The sequence below is a fragment of the Neophocaena asiaeorientalis genome, unplaced genomic scaffold (assembly GCF_003031525.2).
Source record: "Neophocaena asiaeorientalis asiaeorientalis breed wild unplaced genomic scaffold, Neophocaena_asiaeorientalis_V1.1 scaffold129, whole genome shotgun sequence".
NCBI lineage: Eukaryota > Metazoa > Chordata > Mammalia > Artiodactyla > Phocoenidae > Neophocaena > Neophocaena asiaeorientalis.
In genome coordinates, this window is record NW_020172446.1 from 1,890,534 (window position 1) to 1,905,328 (window position 14,795).

Genomic DNA, 14,795 nt, shown 5'->3' on the forward strand with positions numbered 1-14,795 from the left:
AATAGGAGCTCATCAATCTGTATGCCTAGATAATAAACCCAGAGAGTCTCTCCAAAGGAGGGATCTTGCCAACTACAGGCTAAAACCCGCCCAGGCGTTCTCTTCCCAGACATTCTGCTCACCGGCAGTCACGGGCCGGAGAGGGCGAGGCCGTTTCCCGGATGCAGTGGAAGGAGCCTGCGGCGCACCCGGGGGCTCCGGATCCCGGCACAATTCCGGCCGGCGTCTGCCCAGAGGCGCAGCGGAGCGGCTGCCAACAGCCCAGCGGGAACAACCTCGGGCCGGCCGGCACGCTGCTTCCGCTGGAACCTTTCTACTGAAAGGCCGGGCACTTTTGGGCGAAGCACGCAGGAACCGGAAGTTAGTGGAGGAAGACGGGCGCGGGACCCTACTGCTTTAACGTGGAAGATGAACGTGCCTAGTCTCCTCTTGGCGGGAGGTAGGGTGCCTGCAATACTGGGTGAATCTCCCGTCTGACATTAGCCCCTGGTCCTGGAGTATTTCCCCCTTGGGTCCCGTGTCCAGGTCTCCCTCTTGGAGTCCCCGCTGAGTTGACGGGGTGGTTCTGGTCGCCGAGCCTAGGAGCGATTGTGCTTTCTTCCCTGGGTTAGGGGTCCACGAGCGACTCCTCGGACTGCGCCGAGGGCGGAGGGTTCAGAGCCCAACGGCTGCTTGCTTGCTTCCGGATGCGTTATTGTTCTGTGGCCGCAATGTCAGTTTCCATTGGTTTTACAAAGTTGCACCTTATATGGTTTTTCTTCTTTGTAGAAATATAGTCATGGTAGAAATCTTGAAAAGTGTACAAAAGAAAATAAAAACCGTCCTTAAACCTACCACTCAGCTAAAACATTTATTATAAACGTATAAAATTCGGTTTTTCTCTTTATTTTTGGCTGTGCCATGTGGCTTGCGGGATCTTAGTTCCCCCACCAGGGATTGAACCCTGGCCCGGGCAGTGAAAGCACCAAGTCCTAAACCACTGGACCGCCAGAGAATTTCCTAAAATTTAGTTTTATTTGGTTCCACTGGATGAGAAAGAAACTATTGAAGATAAATATTGTTAAAAAGATCTATTAATTGGAAAAAGATTTCTCTAAGGTTAAAAATTTCAAAAACGTTAAGCAGTTGAAATCATTTTTTAAATACATGCTTCTTGGACATAAAATAAGATTTCTAGGTAGTAAAACCGAGGCGTTATCCATAAAAATCAGAAGATATCTCTTATGGATATGATCCACTAGTTCTTTCTTTCTATTTGGCTGCGTTGGGTCTTCGTTGCTGCGCACGGGCTTTCTCTAGTTGTGGTGAGCGGGGGGCATTCTTTGTTGTGGTGGGTGGGCTTCTCATTGCGGTGGCTTCTCTTGTTCTGGAGCACGGGTTCTAGGCACGCGGGCTTCAGTAGTTGTGGCTCGCGGGCTGTAGAGTGCAGGCTCAGGAGCTGCGGCGCACGGGCTTAGTTGCTCCGCGGCATGTGGGATCTTCCCGGACCAGGGCTCGAACCCGTGTTCCCTGTATTGGCAGGTGGATTCTTAACCACTGCGCCACCAAGGAAACCCCACTAGTTGTTAAATTATAGGAAAGTCAATGTCACTTTGCAAAGGCTCTGGTTAGGCCACAACTAACGCTAAAAGGAACTAAGACGTCTCAACTTACATTTTGCTAAAATTTCCTTTCAGGGAGGTGGAGATATTTTCCAGTTCCATTAGGGTTCTCCTTATTCCAGGGCCTACATAATTCCTGCTGTCGGAAAAAATCCACTGCACCAAAGAAAATTATTCCCCATGTTGATTTTTCTGATGAAAACGCAAAGGAGTCTGGAAAGGCACTTGACAAGCTCTTCTCTTCAGAACAGCAGGCTTCCATCTTGCATGTGTTGAATACAGCGTCTAATAAAGAACTTGAAGCTTTCACATTGCTTCGTGGAAAAAAGTCCCTCAGTATTGTAGAGCACAGAGAAAAGTTTGGGCCATTTCAGAATTTGGAGAGTTTAATGAATGTGCCCTTGTTCCAGTATAAAACCACCATTCAAGTTTGTAACTCCATTCTTAATCCAGAGACTGGAGGGAAAAAAAGGAAGTTACAGGAAAATCGGCTCTTGAGAAAGCTCATCAAACCAGAAATAGGAAGAGAGAGACTTAAGGTATACTCTTTTTTTCTTAATGCGTCTTATACTGCCTAAATATTTGAGAACCAAAGCACTATTCTGGGCACCAAGACGGAGTCCTTCAGGCAGATTATAGTTTAGTTGGTGGGCCCAGAGATACACATATATAATAGATAATCTATTATATGGTTATTCTCAAAGAATGAGATGTACAGGTAGTAAATTGGCAATTTAGAGAGAACTGTGGGTTGGGGAATCTTTACTAGAAGAACTCAGCCTGGATCATGGAGAGCTAACTAGGCTAGCAGGAAGAGGAAGGCATTCTAGGAAGAAAGGACAGTGGATGTAGAGAAGTAGGTCTGGGCAAGACTTACTTAGGAGGAATGTTGAGAAGATATATGGCTGTTTTCCTAGGCTCCTCCTTCATCTCACATATTAATTCTACTCCTATTACTTCTGATCTGTTTCTTGTGCTTCTTCACTGTGACCTAGATTCTTAGTACTTTGTCGTGCAACAGGTACCTAACACAAATCCCCACCTCTAGTCTAGACGCCTCCCGTCCATCTTCCACACAGCTGTCCATGTTCTTTCTGAAATGTATATCTCGTGTTACACCTGAATGTTGTATGCTTTGGTGGCTCCCTGTAGCTCGCAGGATAAAGGAAGTTACTTTTTGCAGAAATTTGCCTACCCCTCTGCCCTTTTCCCACTTGCACTCTTTATTCCACTGCCTGAGTGAGAGGTGTCAGCCTGTATTTGCAGACATCTGGGTGAAATAACTCCCCGTTTACCATTTTACTCATTCTCCTAGTCCTCCAATAAGTCTTCCTGACCATTCCTCCTCTCTACAGTGTAACTTGTATGGTAGCATTTCTTATAATATATGGTTATGTCCCTTGTTTCCCAGTATCTAGCACATTCCCCAGCAACATCTGAATATTTGAATGCCTACTTTGAGCTAGTTGCTGAGAACAAGTAAAAGTTCTGTTCAACAAGTAAAAGACTGCTACTGGTTACCTTTTAATAATACTCTTTAACAATTCTTAGTTCATAAACTGTAAATATATTTTGAGTTTGTATCTTAAATTTTACATCTGTTAAAATGTTTACACTTGTAATTAAACCAGCCTTTTTTGTTTTAGGCAATTAATAGTATTGTATCCATTGTTTCTGGTACTCGAAGAATTGCCTGGGCTCACCTTGATCGTAAACTGGCAGTGCTGGACTGGCAGCAAACTGAATACTGCCGACTGATGAAAGGAACATACCTATCGTCGGTCTATTTAGAAGAGGTAAGGCAGTTACACCTCCAAATCCCTACCTGCTAGAGCTCCTTGTGTAGTCTTTTAGTCCTAAAAGGAATGAAATAAGATAGTAAGGATGGATTTTCTTTGGGTACTTATTATTCACCCATTCCTGTGTTTTCCATCACTTATGATTTTTTAAAAATTGCATCATTTATTTTAAGAAATGCCTTATGAATCAAAGGCAGATCCTGAGAAAATCAGTGGTAAAGTATATTACTCTAAATGTTAAGAAACTTCATTACCATATTCATAAAGCTTATTCTTTTTTTTTATTTTTATAAAGCTTATTCTTCAAACACTATTACTTATTGTCTCATTTAGTCTTCAAAACCTGGTGAGATGGGCAGTAAGTAATGATCATCCTGATTATATCTATGAAAACTGGTTCAATCAAGTATATGATGTGATTAGTCAGTTGCAGAGGTGATTGATTCTAGGCTAGTTATTCCAACCCTATACTCTACCCTAGAATTTTTTAAAAGCTAAATAAGACAGTCGTGTCTAATCTTAAAGCCAGTATAGTTTTTAGGAATTATGAAGCCCATTGTACAGATGAAGAAACTAGTAATTAGGAGGATTAACTGACTTGTCTTAGCTCAGCTTGTTCCTACTAGAAAGAACTTGGCTGTCCTGACCCCTTCATAAAATGCTTTTTCAATTACTTCAAAATTGTCAATAGCAATATTATGTAAGTTATATATTTAAAAAGTAGAAGTGGGACAGAGAGGGGGCCCAAACAATAAAACTTAATGAATTATTTCTGTTCACTTATTTTATCTTCCCTCCTTCCCCCCACCCCACAAAAAAAAAAGATTTCTTCAGTTATTTCAAAGATGCCTAAAGCCGACTTCTATGTCCTGGAGAAAACAGGACCTTCATTTCAGAACTCATCTCTGTTTCCTATACTATTACATTTTCATATCATGGAAGCCATGCTGTATGCCTTGCTGAATACAACTTTTACCCAGGATGGCCATCATCAGGTGCTGAGCATGAATCGAAATGCAGTGGGGAGGCACTTTGAACTGATGATCGGTGACACACGGACTAGTGGAAAAGAGGTAGTGAAGCAGCTCCTCTCAGAGTCTGTACTGAAAGAAGAGCCTCGGGTATTCTTCCCACTAGATAAGATAGTCCACTACAGACAGATGTTTTCATCTACTGAACAATACAGGGTAGAAGAGTTATATGATTCATTATTACAAGCTATTGCCTTTTATGAATTGGCAGTTTTTAATACTGAATCTTAAAATTCTGAGGTTAGTATGTTACATGTTCTTAATGTCATATTAATTTATATTTATTAGGTCTGAAGTTTTAAAACCAACTGTTTTGAACATCCTTGTTAATGGAGAAGAAAACATAAGTTTGAGTGTACTTAGATGTTTCAAGTCAGACTTTTGGCTACTGAGTGGTTTACACAATAATAAACCAAGGCTAAATCAATAAATATGAGATTCTGTGCCTTTTGGGTTTAAGCGTTAAAAAATAAGATGTTCCCTAAACATCCAAAACAAGAAAAAAAGTTATCTTCCTTGAAAGGCAAATGCCATCTCTACTAAAGGATTTGCATTATTTTCATACTGTTAAAATAGGGAATAATGATTTTTCTGGATGGTGCTCATCATGGGAGTAAAGCTATATATAACTGATAACACAGCTTGTAGAATCCTCTTCTTACTCTGAAAGTACAAATGTGGTTTGATGCACTGCCTCCAGAAGGGAGTTTTCATCAGCTCAATCTATTAAGCCCAAAACAAATAAGCTTTTTTTTTTTTTTTTTTTGGCTGCACCATGCAGCATGCAGGATCTTAGTTCCCCAACCAGGGATTGAACCTGTACCCCCTACAGTGGAAGCGTGGAGTCTTAACCACTGGAATGCCAGGGAAGCCCAATAGGCTCATTTTTAAACTTTGAAAAAATTTTTTTTTTTTTGGTCTGCATTGAGTATTCGTTACTGTGCGTGGGCCTTTCTCTAGTTGCAGCGAGCAGGGGCTACTCTTCGTTGTGGTGCGTGGGCTTCTCATTGCGGTGGCTTCTCTTGTTGCAGAGCACGGGCTCTAGGTGTGCGGCCTTCAGTAGTTGTAGCACACGGGCTCAGTTGTTGTGGCTCGTGGGCTCTAGAGAGCAGGTTCTGTAGCTGTGGCGTACAGGCTTAGCTGCTCTGTGGCATGTGGGATCTTCCCAGACCAGGGCTCGAACCCGTGTCCCCTGCATTGGCAGGCGGATTCTTAACCACTGCACCACCAGGGAAGCCCTAAACTTTGAAATATTTTACTTAACAGACCGTCTTTTGAGAAAAGTAGCACTTTTTTCCCCACATCTCTCCATTTCCATTAGATTTGCCTTAGTTCAGGCCCTCATTGTATCTCACCTATACTGAACCCAAGTCTCTCTGATGTCAAAGCATTAAGTCTTTTCTTCCCTTTAATCTAAAAGTGAAGTATACTTGTTGGGAAAAAAAAAATTCAAATAATCAGAAATCTATAAAATACATGGAAGTCCTCCCTTCCAGCACCTCCAACTCCCTAGGCAGTCTGATGTACACTCTAGACTGTGGCCGTGCACATGTAAATCTCTACATATGTGACTGTATACGTGAGCATCTCCACCTTGTAACTGTTGTAAGATACCTCCAAGTACACATCTGAAATCATTCTCTTTCCTCCAGACCACGTCATTTGCCATTGTTTTATACTTTAGTAAACAGTTTCACCAACCATTCAGTTGTTCATGCCAGATGTGTGGCATTCTACTTCTCAACGTTTCTAGAAATAGCTGTAGTGAAATGTGTCCAAATTAGACATTTATAGGATAAGATGCTAAGTACTGAAGAGTCATCAAAATTTGGTTACTTTTATCACAAAAGTAAATCTTAAGTCTTACAGGAACCTTTAAGAATTGAGAAAATATTTCCCAAAATTATGCTTAACCTTAAAAAAAAAAGATATTAAATGTGTCCCTATTAGGGAGGAAAATACCCCCATTATTTCTTGGGTTTTGATCATTTAAATACAATTCTATGGAGTTATTTTACTTTGGTTCCTCAATTGATGAGGATTATCCGAATTTTCTAATAATTAAAGACCAAATTAACTGGTAAATGCTCTACAGGTAGTGGACTTTTGCATTCAGTAGAAAATAATAAATCCATATACTTAAAAAAATGCCTTAGATGTTATTCTCTTTTGTACAGGGACAAAACCTATAAGATATAGACTATATCCAAGCCTATACAATATCCGTATTTACCCAGATGATTACATCTGAAACTCTCCAAACATTGCAGTCTTTTAGCTTTAGCCTTTAATTAAATCAGTGTACTATCAATACAAGAAAAGGTAGGTTGAACAAATAAGAGGTAAAAACATTTTGTACACAGGTATACATCTATTTTTCAACTGTACAAAATTAGGATCCTTATCTTTTGAAGTGAAAATTAATTCACCAGATAATGTAACTGAATATTAAGCTAATATATAATATAAACACTTGAAATAGGAAACTATTTTCAGATACATCTGATTGCAAAAATGATTTTAAGTGAAATGTGGTATTTTAAAATCTTGTAATTAAAAATATATACTTTCTCCAAAAATATAACCTTAAGTCAAAATGGCTATCATGTAGAAATCCTAGGGTAGAATCCTTTGTTACAGTTTCAGTGAATAGCAGTTTGTCCAAAATATTTATATTATCATTAATATCTTTATGAAATAAAACACCAATGATATAAAAATACAAGAAAAATGTACAAATGATTTGAATTGTCAAAATATACAAGATATCACATTTGTATGGTTGCTAAAAAAGATTTACGAAAACTACAATTCATAATCTTGATTTCACCTTGTCAGCGTTCAGTGATTCACATGGTAAAATATACTGGATGAGTACGCTAAAAATAATTTTATCAGGAAGATCTTACTTTTTGAAATTTCTTTCCTAGGAAGTTTGTTTATGTATTATACATGCTATTTTGTATTTTGGATCGTATAAACTTATTTTATTTATTTATTTTTTTAGGCTGTGTTGGGTCTTCATTTCTGTGCGAGGGCTTTCTCTAGTTGCGGTGAGCAGGGGCCACTCTTCATCGCGGTGCGCGGGCCTCTCACTGTCGCGGCCTCTCTTGTTGCGGAACACAGGCTCCAGACGCGCAGGCTCAGTAGCTGTGGCTCACGGGCCCAGTTGCTCCGCGGCATGTGGGATCTTCCCAGACCAGGGCTTGAACCCGTGTCCCCTGCATTGGCAGGCAGACTCTCAACCACTGTGCCACCAGGGAAGCCCTGTGTAAACTTATTTTTAAAAAAGATTATCACCTAGGTGATTCACATTCACAGCGTGGATTAAGGGTCACCAGAAGGGGAAAAATTATGGATTAGTTTAGCACTGAAGCACCTTTGGAAATATTCAGTGAACTCTACCTTCTAGAAACAGCTCACACACATACAAAAATACTCCAACAACGCTAAATCAGATAATACAAAAAAATTCAAAAAACCCCACCACTACCACAATTATAAATACAATTTGTAACTCAAATCTTTTCATTTTAAATATTTACACACTAATAAGAAATATACAAATAGTATGTTTTAAATGTACATTAAGAGAAATAAACGCTTCCATGAAAATCACTATAAAAATGTCTCTTGGGCTTCCCTGGTGGCGCAGTGGTTGAGAGTCCGCCTGCCGATTCAGGGGACACGGGTTCATGCCCTGGTCCGAGAAGATCCCACATGCTGCGGAGCGGCTGGGCCCGTGAGCCATGGCCGCTGAGCCTGCGCGTCCAGAGCCTGTGCTCCGCAACGGGAGAGGCCACAACAGTGAGAGGCCCGCGTACTGCAAAAAAAAAGAAATGTCTCTTAAGGACCATGTAAGAATCTGTACAAGGCACTGTAAATGTAGGATATTAAGGGAAGCCAGTTGCCAAAGTGTTCATAGTCTCTTTTGAAATGTTAAGATGAATTCCTTCAAGATAGTGCAGGAATCTGTCAAAATTACAAGGAAAAACATAGTTTAATATTAATAGTTCCATCAGATGAGAATATTTATCAATCTTGAAATAGTTATGTAAAATGTTTTTATAGAAACTACCTTCTTTTACTTTTTCCTTGTTCTTTTAGCTTCTCAGTCTTACAAATGTTTCGCAGAGTTGGCAAGTATTCTATTATACTAGCTTGTCTATTACCCAGGTTCGGAAGAGATCGGCTAGAAAACACACTTTTGATGACTGCTATCCTCTTCCAAGCACTGCTGTAAATTAAAAGTAATGCATTATTTTTTGATTTTTAATGCCCAATAAAAATGCAACAATCCCAAAACCAGCTGCTGGTCTCTGCTTCTCCCTGTTTCTGGTCTAGACTAGATTAACTGTATTCCGGATTCACTTTCTATATCATTTTCAACACATCAATCACTCCCATACTGAAAAGACTTTAATGGCTACCTGCTGTCTGCACAGCAAATCCAGACCCCTTCCCTGTTATCCAAGAGTCTCTCAAATCTAACCCCCACCCCAATCTCTCACTTTTTCTTCCCAGCAATCAGGCTGGTCTCCTTAACTGTCTCATTAGAAGCTACATTATTAATATGAAGGGCTTACCATGATCAATAAAGCCCAGCATTTCAAAATTAGTAAGAGAAAGAAACTAGTAATATCCGCTTTATCATTTATTATTGAAAAATAAACAGAAGTCAAGACTTACTCTAAATTAGCTGCTGACTGACTGAAATGTACATTGTTGCGCTTTTGTGAAACATAAAAAGTAAGTTCTTTTGTTGGATCTCTTCCTACTTTCTTGCAAGAATTCAGGGAGGTTTCCAATGCTTTTGAAATAGTAGAAGAACATTTAGTAAAGCTGAGAGCTTCTACAGCTGCCTTTAATTCGCCAGAGCTTTGAGAAGTCCATCCATCACTACTCTCGAGACTAAACTCATCACAAAGTCCACTTTGAACTTTTCCATTTGTCCAGCCAAAATCATTTTTACGAAATTCCCTATGTTCCCTTACATCAGTTAAAAGGGCATCTAAGAAGGACATGTTGTCCATGAACTCAGTGAGAGAATTTAAACAGTGAGAAACAAGGACAGAATATTTCTTTTCTGCTGGTGTTTTAGGAGAACGAGGAATAGATTCAACGTTTGACTCTAGACAGGTGTTTAGTTTCTTTGTCTCTGGATTGCTTTCTTTCTCTCTAGCTTTGCTTTCTTCTGAATTTGGAGAAGATGCAGAGGAAAGCCTAATAAATTCATCAGAAAAGTCCAATTCGGTGTCAAATAAGTCACTATCGTCTAAAATTACCATCTTTTTCTTATGTTTCTTTTTTTGTGACTTTTTCAATGGCTTCTCTCCTTCAGAAAGTTTCCTAGCAAGACATTTCATATTTTTTGTTGCTGCATTGGTGTCCACACTTACTGATGAACCAGCAAAGTTTTCTGTTTCTGGGATGATATTAACAGGTAATGGTAGAATGAACTCAAGATTACTATATAAGAAATCTACATTCCTCATTTGGAATTCTGTAAGAAGCTGGATGAGCTTATGCCATTCTTCCTTTGTTCTGATTTTGTGCTGAAAAACAATATTGAGTAAAGAAATGTCATAACAGTACATAGTCTGAACATTTTTCTACCCATAGGAATATAGTGTCACTCCTATCTATTTTCAAAGTAATGAGTTGCTAACCCTCATAATTTTATTAACCTACACTTCCCTAATACATCAAATAGTATCATGAGTCTAAAAGATTAATTTAGACTGTTAATTTCAAAAATTAAATTCTCGAATAGTCAGTATATACCCTAATTCAATAATTAGAAGCTCATTTGCTTAAAAACTACTGTTCTGAAATTGTCTTTTTTTATCTGAAATATTTCTAAGTTCTATTCTAAATTCTATAATATACATCTAGAGCAAGGCCTATGCACCATTTGTCAAAGTGGTACAATGTGTTAAAATCAGAAATCTGAAGCCTGTAAAAATTACTGGTAAATTTGAGTTAACCTTAAGATTCAAAAGACAGAAGTGAGTGTTGGGAAGATGAAAAAGAACATAAATTTACTAGACATTGAAAATACCTTCAAAAATGAAAATAAGTCTTCAGATGGGGAAAAAATGTTCTTAAGGCCAAACAAGGTCTCAGCACAGCCAATGTCACATTTGGGAAGGTCTGTTGGATTCCTTTTAGTATTTTTAGCATTATTTTTGGAATCAGGGTCATCTTCAGAGCAAACAAGTTGTACATTTCTGCTATTTCCTCCTACAAAATTAGTAAAAGAAAACCTTAGCTATCCATATTTTTATCAAATTGTAGCAAGCAATTATTTAAGCAGTTATTTAAAATCCAAGATCCTTTGGCATTTAAAAAAAATTATTTATTTATCTATTTATTTTTGACTGTGTTGGGTCTTTGCTGCGGGCAGGCCCTCTCTAGTTGCAGCCAGCGGGGGCCACTCTTAGTTGCAATGCGCAGGCCTCTCACCGTCATGGCCTCTCCTGTTGCAGAGCACGGGCTCCAGAGCACAGGCTCCAGAGCACAGGCACAGGCTTAGTGGCTATGCAGCATGAGGGATCTTCCAGGGCCAGGGACTGAACCCACATCCCCTGCATTGGCAGGAGGATTCTTAACCACTGTGCCACCAGGGAAGTCCCCTTTGGCATTTTTTGGACCTAATCCTCATTTTGTTATTCTCCCCATATGTATCTAATTCATAAAACGTACAACACAAACATGATTTCTACATAGGTTAAGTGGGGCTGGGGTGTGGGGTGGGCTTACAAAACAATCTAACAGAAAAAAGAGCAAGGACTGGACAGGCAAGTCACAGAAGAAACACAAATATCGAATAAACTCATAAAAAGATGTACAATTTTACCAGTGATCATGGAAATGGAAATTAAAATAAGATACCATTCATTTTTCACCTTCTAAATTAGCAAAATTATAAAAGATACTCACTGCATACTTTAACAACAAACTGAAGATGACTTAAATGTCACCTAGTAGGTAATGGTTAATTAAATTACGTTACATCCACTTTATATTATGGAATAGCACACAGCTGTGAAAAAGAGAGGGCTAGAACTATACGTACTGACAATAAATTGTGAGGTAAGAAAAAGCAAACTGTTTAACAATACATATAGTATTGGTTAATTTTGCTAAATAAGTAGGTAGCAATATTTGTATATGCATAGATAAAGGTCTAAGAGTAGCTACCTTTAAGAAGTGGGGCAAGATCTTTTACTTTTTACATTATATACTTCTGTATTGTCTGATTTCCAATGAGTGTGTATCTGTTTTAAGACAGGAATGAAATGCATTTAAGATCTTCAAGAAAAGAAATAATGCTAAAGTTCTTGGTATTGCATTTTATAACCAGTAATATGGTGATAGTTATTAACTTTTGTTTAAAATAGGATATTTTCCATGTCTTATTTATCATATTTACTTCTAAGAAATAGTTAAAACTGCCAGCTTAAATTGAATTAAATACTTTGAAAAAGAATAAGATATTAGGGCTTCCCTGGTGGCGCAGTGGTTGAGAGTCTGCCTGCCAATGCAGGGGACACGGGTTCGAGCCCTGGTGTGGGAAGATCCCACATGCCGTGGAGCAACTGGGCCCGTGAGCCACAACTACTGAACCTGCGCGTCTGGAGCCCGTGCTCTGCAACGAGAGGCCGCGATAGTGAGAGGCCTGCGCACAGCGATGAAGAGTGGCCCCCGCTCGCCGCAACTAGAGAAAGTCCTCGCACAGAAATGAAGACCCAACGCAGCCAAATAAATAAATTAATTAATTAAAAAAATAAGATATTAAATTTTGAACTAATCAGAAAACCAATAAGGGATTAATATTACAGAACTTCACCTTTTTAAAAATTAAATATTTGTATATTTGCCAGAGCAGGATCTGTAACTACAGAACTGTGACTATGGAGCATGGAAACCACAAACTATGAACTTCTTCAGGGAAGGAACCATGTCTTATTCATATAAACACAGGACCTGGCATGGAGAAAGTCCTCAGTAAATGTCTGTGACTTGAATTAGGTAACAATGACTGAAGATTGGTAAGAAATAAAATAAAGCATTTCTGAAATAATAGAGTTCTTAGGAAAGAGAGAATTATAGGCTATTAAGGAAGCTGAAAAGGAACCTACAATACAGTCATCTAAAAATAATTTACATATGGAAAAATTACCAATACTTATTTTTTTAATAAGTGAAAAAAGGAAGTTGCTAAATAATATAATTCTATTTGTTTATAAGCAACTATGTTTATAAATGTACAAGTAACCATTTGTTCCAGGTTCAGTTTAATTGTATTTACCCACATTTAATGCTTACAAAACTTTTCATCAACTAAGTTGATGTATGTATGTTTCTTTTAATATTAACATGATACCTCAATGCTCAAAATTTTTATAATCTTTCAAATGTTTTGGTACAGCATATATTTTAATATAGGATCCCATTACAGAAATTTCTTTTACAACAAATCAACTTACGACAAAAAGATAATGGCCTTTCTTCTAAAAATCCACCTCCACTTCTAATCCAGAATTGTAAGTAAAGGATACTTTTTCTGATGTCACAAGTATTTGCAGTTAGCAATGTTACAAAATCTTTTACATCGGTTCTAAAATTCTCAGTCAAGCAGATCATCTGTAGGTAGCTGGCAACATTTAGCTGAGAGAGAGTGAGAGAGAGAGAGAGACAGGAGGGGAGAGGTGGGGGTAGGAGGGAGAGAGACACAGGAAAGAAACATGGTCAACTGCAGAGTTAACAGAAATACATCAATAACATCAAAAAGCAAGCCAAATTTTGCTAAGATTCACAATATTTTAAGCTCTTATTGAGAATGATTGATCTAGAAAGATATAAAGGAATATGGTACCAAATTAAAAGCATTTACATAAACTTCTTTTATTAACTGTATATAGTCTGAGACAGCAAGGAAAATTTTATGGGAGATTCTCCAACCTGAATCCTGAAGGCAATTTTATTAAACCTTAAGAAAATCCCTTAGGGGGCTTCCCTGGTGGCGCAGTGATTGAGAATCTGCCTGCCAATGCAGGGGACACGGGTTCGAGCCCTGGTCTGGGAAGATCCCGCATGTCGCGGAGCAGCTAGGCCCGTGAGCCACAACTACTGAGGCTGTGCTCTAGAGTCCGCGAGCCACAGCTACTGAGCCTGCATGCCACAACTACTGAAGCCCGCGACTAGAGTCCGTGCTCCACAACAAGAGAAGCCACCACATTGAGAAGCCCACGCATCACAACAAAGAGTAGCCCCCGCTCACCGCAACTAGAGAAAGCCCCTTTGCAGCAACGAAAACCCAACGCAGCCAAAAATAAAAAATATATAAATGGGGCTTCCCTGGTGGCACAGTGGTTGAGAGTCCGCCTGCTGATGCAGGGGACACGGATTCGTGCCCCAGTCCGGGAAATAAATGTATAAATAAACTTATTTTAAAAAAAGGAAAGAAACTACTGGCACAGGTAATATGAGCAAATCTGAAAAAGCATTATGGTGTGTGAAAGAAACTAAATAAAAAATACTACATATTATAAGATTCTATTGACATGAAATTCTACAATTGGCAAAATTACAGTGACAGAAAACAGACTGGTAGTCGGCAGGGCCGAGGGGTTAGGACAAAGGACAGAACACAGCGGCACACAAGGGAACTTTTGGTAGTAATAAAGATGTTCTCTATCTTGATGGACATGTTCTGTAACTACACTTGTCAAAATTCATTGAACCATACACTTGAAGTGGGTGTATTTTACTGTAAATAAACTATACTTCAAAGCTAATTAACAGAAAGCAAACATGCACACACACAGATGGATACCACTACCATGGCCAAAGTTAAAAAGACTGACAACAGTTGCCAGACTTCTCATGCACTGGAAACCTATCTGGCAGAGTCTTAAAAAGCTAAACAAATAAAAATAACATAATGCATATGATTCAACAATTCCACTGACAGAACAGCATGGATAAATCTAAAAAACATAATGTTAAATGAAAGAAACCAGATGTAAAAGGACACATAATGTTTCCTATTATTTGAAATTTCAGAATAGACAAAACTAATCTGTTAATACACATTAGAATAGTGGTTAGTTATCAGGTTTCCCTGGTGGCGCAGTGGTTGAGAATCTGCCTGCCAATGCAGGGGACATAGGTTCGAGCCCTGGTCAGTGCTGACTAAAAAGGACCCAAGGGAACTTTTGGAGGTGATGGAAATGTTCTATATTTTGATCTGGGTGATGGTTACATGGATGTTTATCTCTGTTCACATTTTTCAATTTGTGTATTTAAGTGCATTTTTTTTTTTTTTTTGCGGTATGCAGGCCTCTCACTGTTGTGGC

At 38.8% G+C, this 14,795-nt stretch overlaps 2 protein-coding genes across 2 annotated transcripts in view; one reads left to right on the forward strand and one right to left on the reverse strand.

Moving 5' to 3' along the window:
* The first annotated feature begins 370 nt into the window (after window positions 1-370).
* Window positions 371-5,071, forward strand: TEFM (transcription elongation factor, mitochondrial). Its single transcript, XM_024736399.1, has 4 exons — window positions 371-439; window positions 1,677-2,140; window positions 3,248-3,397; window positions 4,225-5,071. Exons 1-4 carry the CDS (start codon window positions 409-411, stop codon window positions 4,660-4,662), a joined length of 1,083 nt encoding a protein of 360 aa, XP_024592167.1. The 5' UTR covers window positions 371-408; the 3' UTR covers window positions 4,663-5,071.
* A 3,168-nt stretch (window positions 5,072-8,239) lies between these two features.
* The window catches only part of ATAD5 (ATPase family AAA domain containing 5), a 36,389-nt gene continuing 29,833 nt past the window's right edge, over window positions 8,240-14,795 (reverse strand). The window contains exons 19-23 of the mRNA XM_024734249.1: window positions 12,924-13,104; window positions 10,493-10,674; window positions 9,121-9,986; window positions 8,510-8,668; window positions 8,240-8,403 (exon numbers count right to left, since the gene is read on the reverse strand). Coding sequence (XP_024590017.1) covers window positions 8,325-8,403; window positions 8,510-8,668; window positions 9,121-9,986; window positions 10,493-10,674; window positions 12,924-13,104 — 1,467 coding nt within the window. The 3' untranslated portion in view covers window positions 8,240-8,324. The remainder of the gene's footprint in view (window positions 8,404-8,509; window positions 8,669-9,120; window positions 9,987-10,492; window positions 10,675-12,923; window positions 13,105-14,795) is intronic.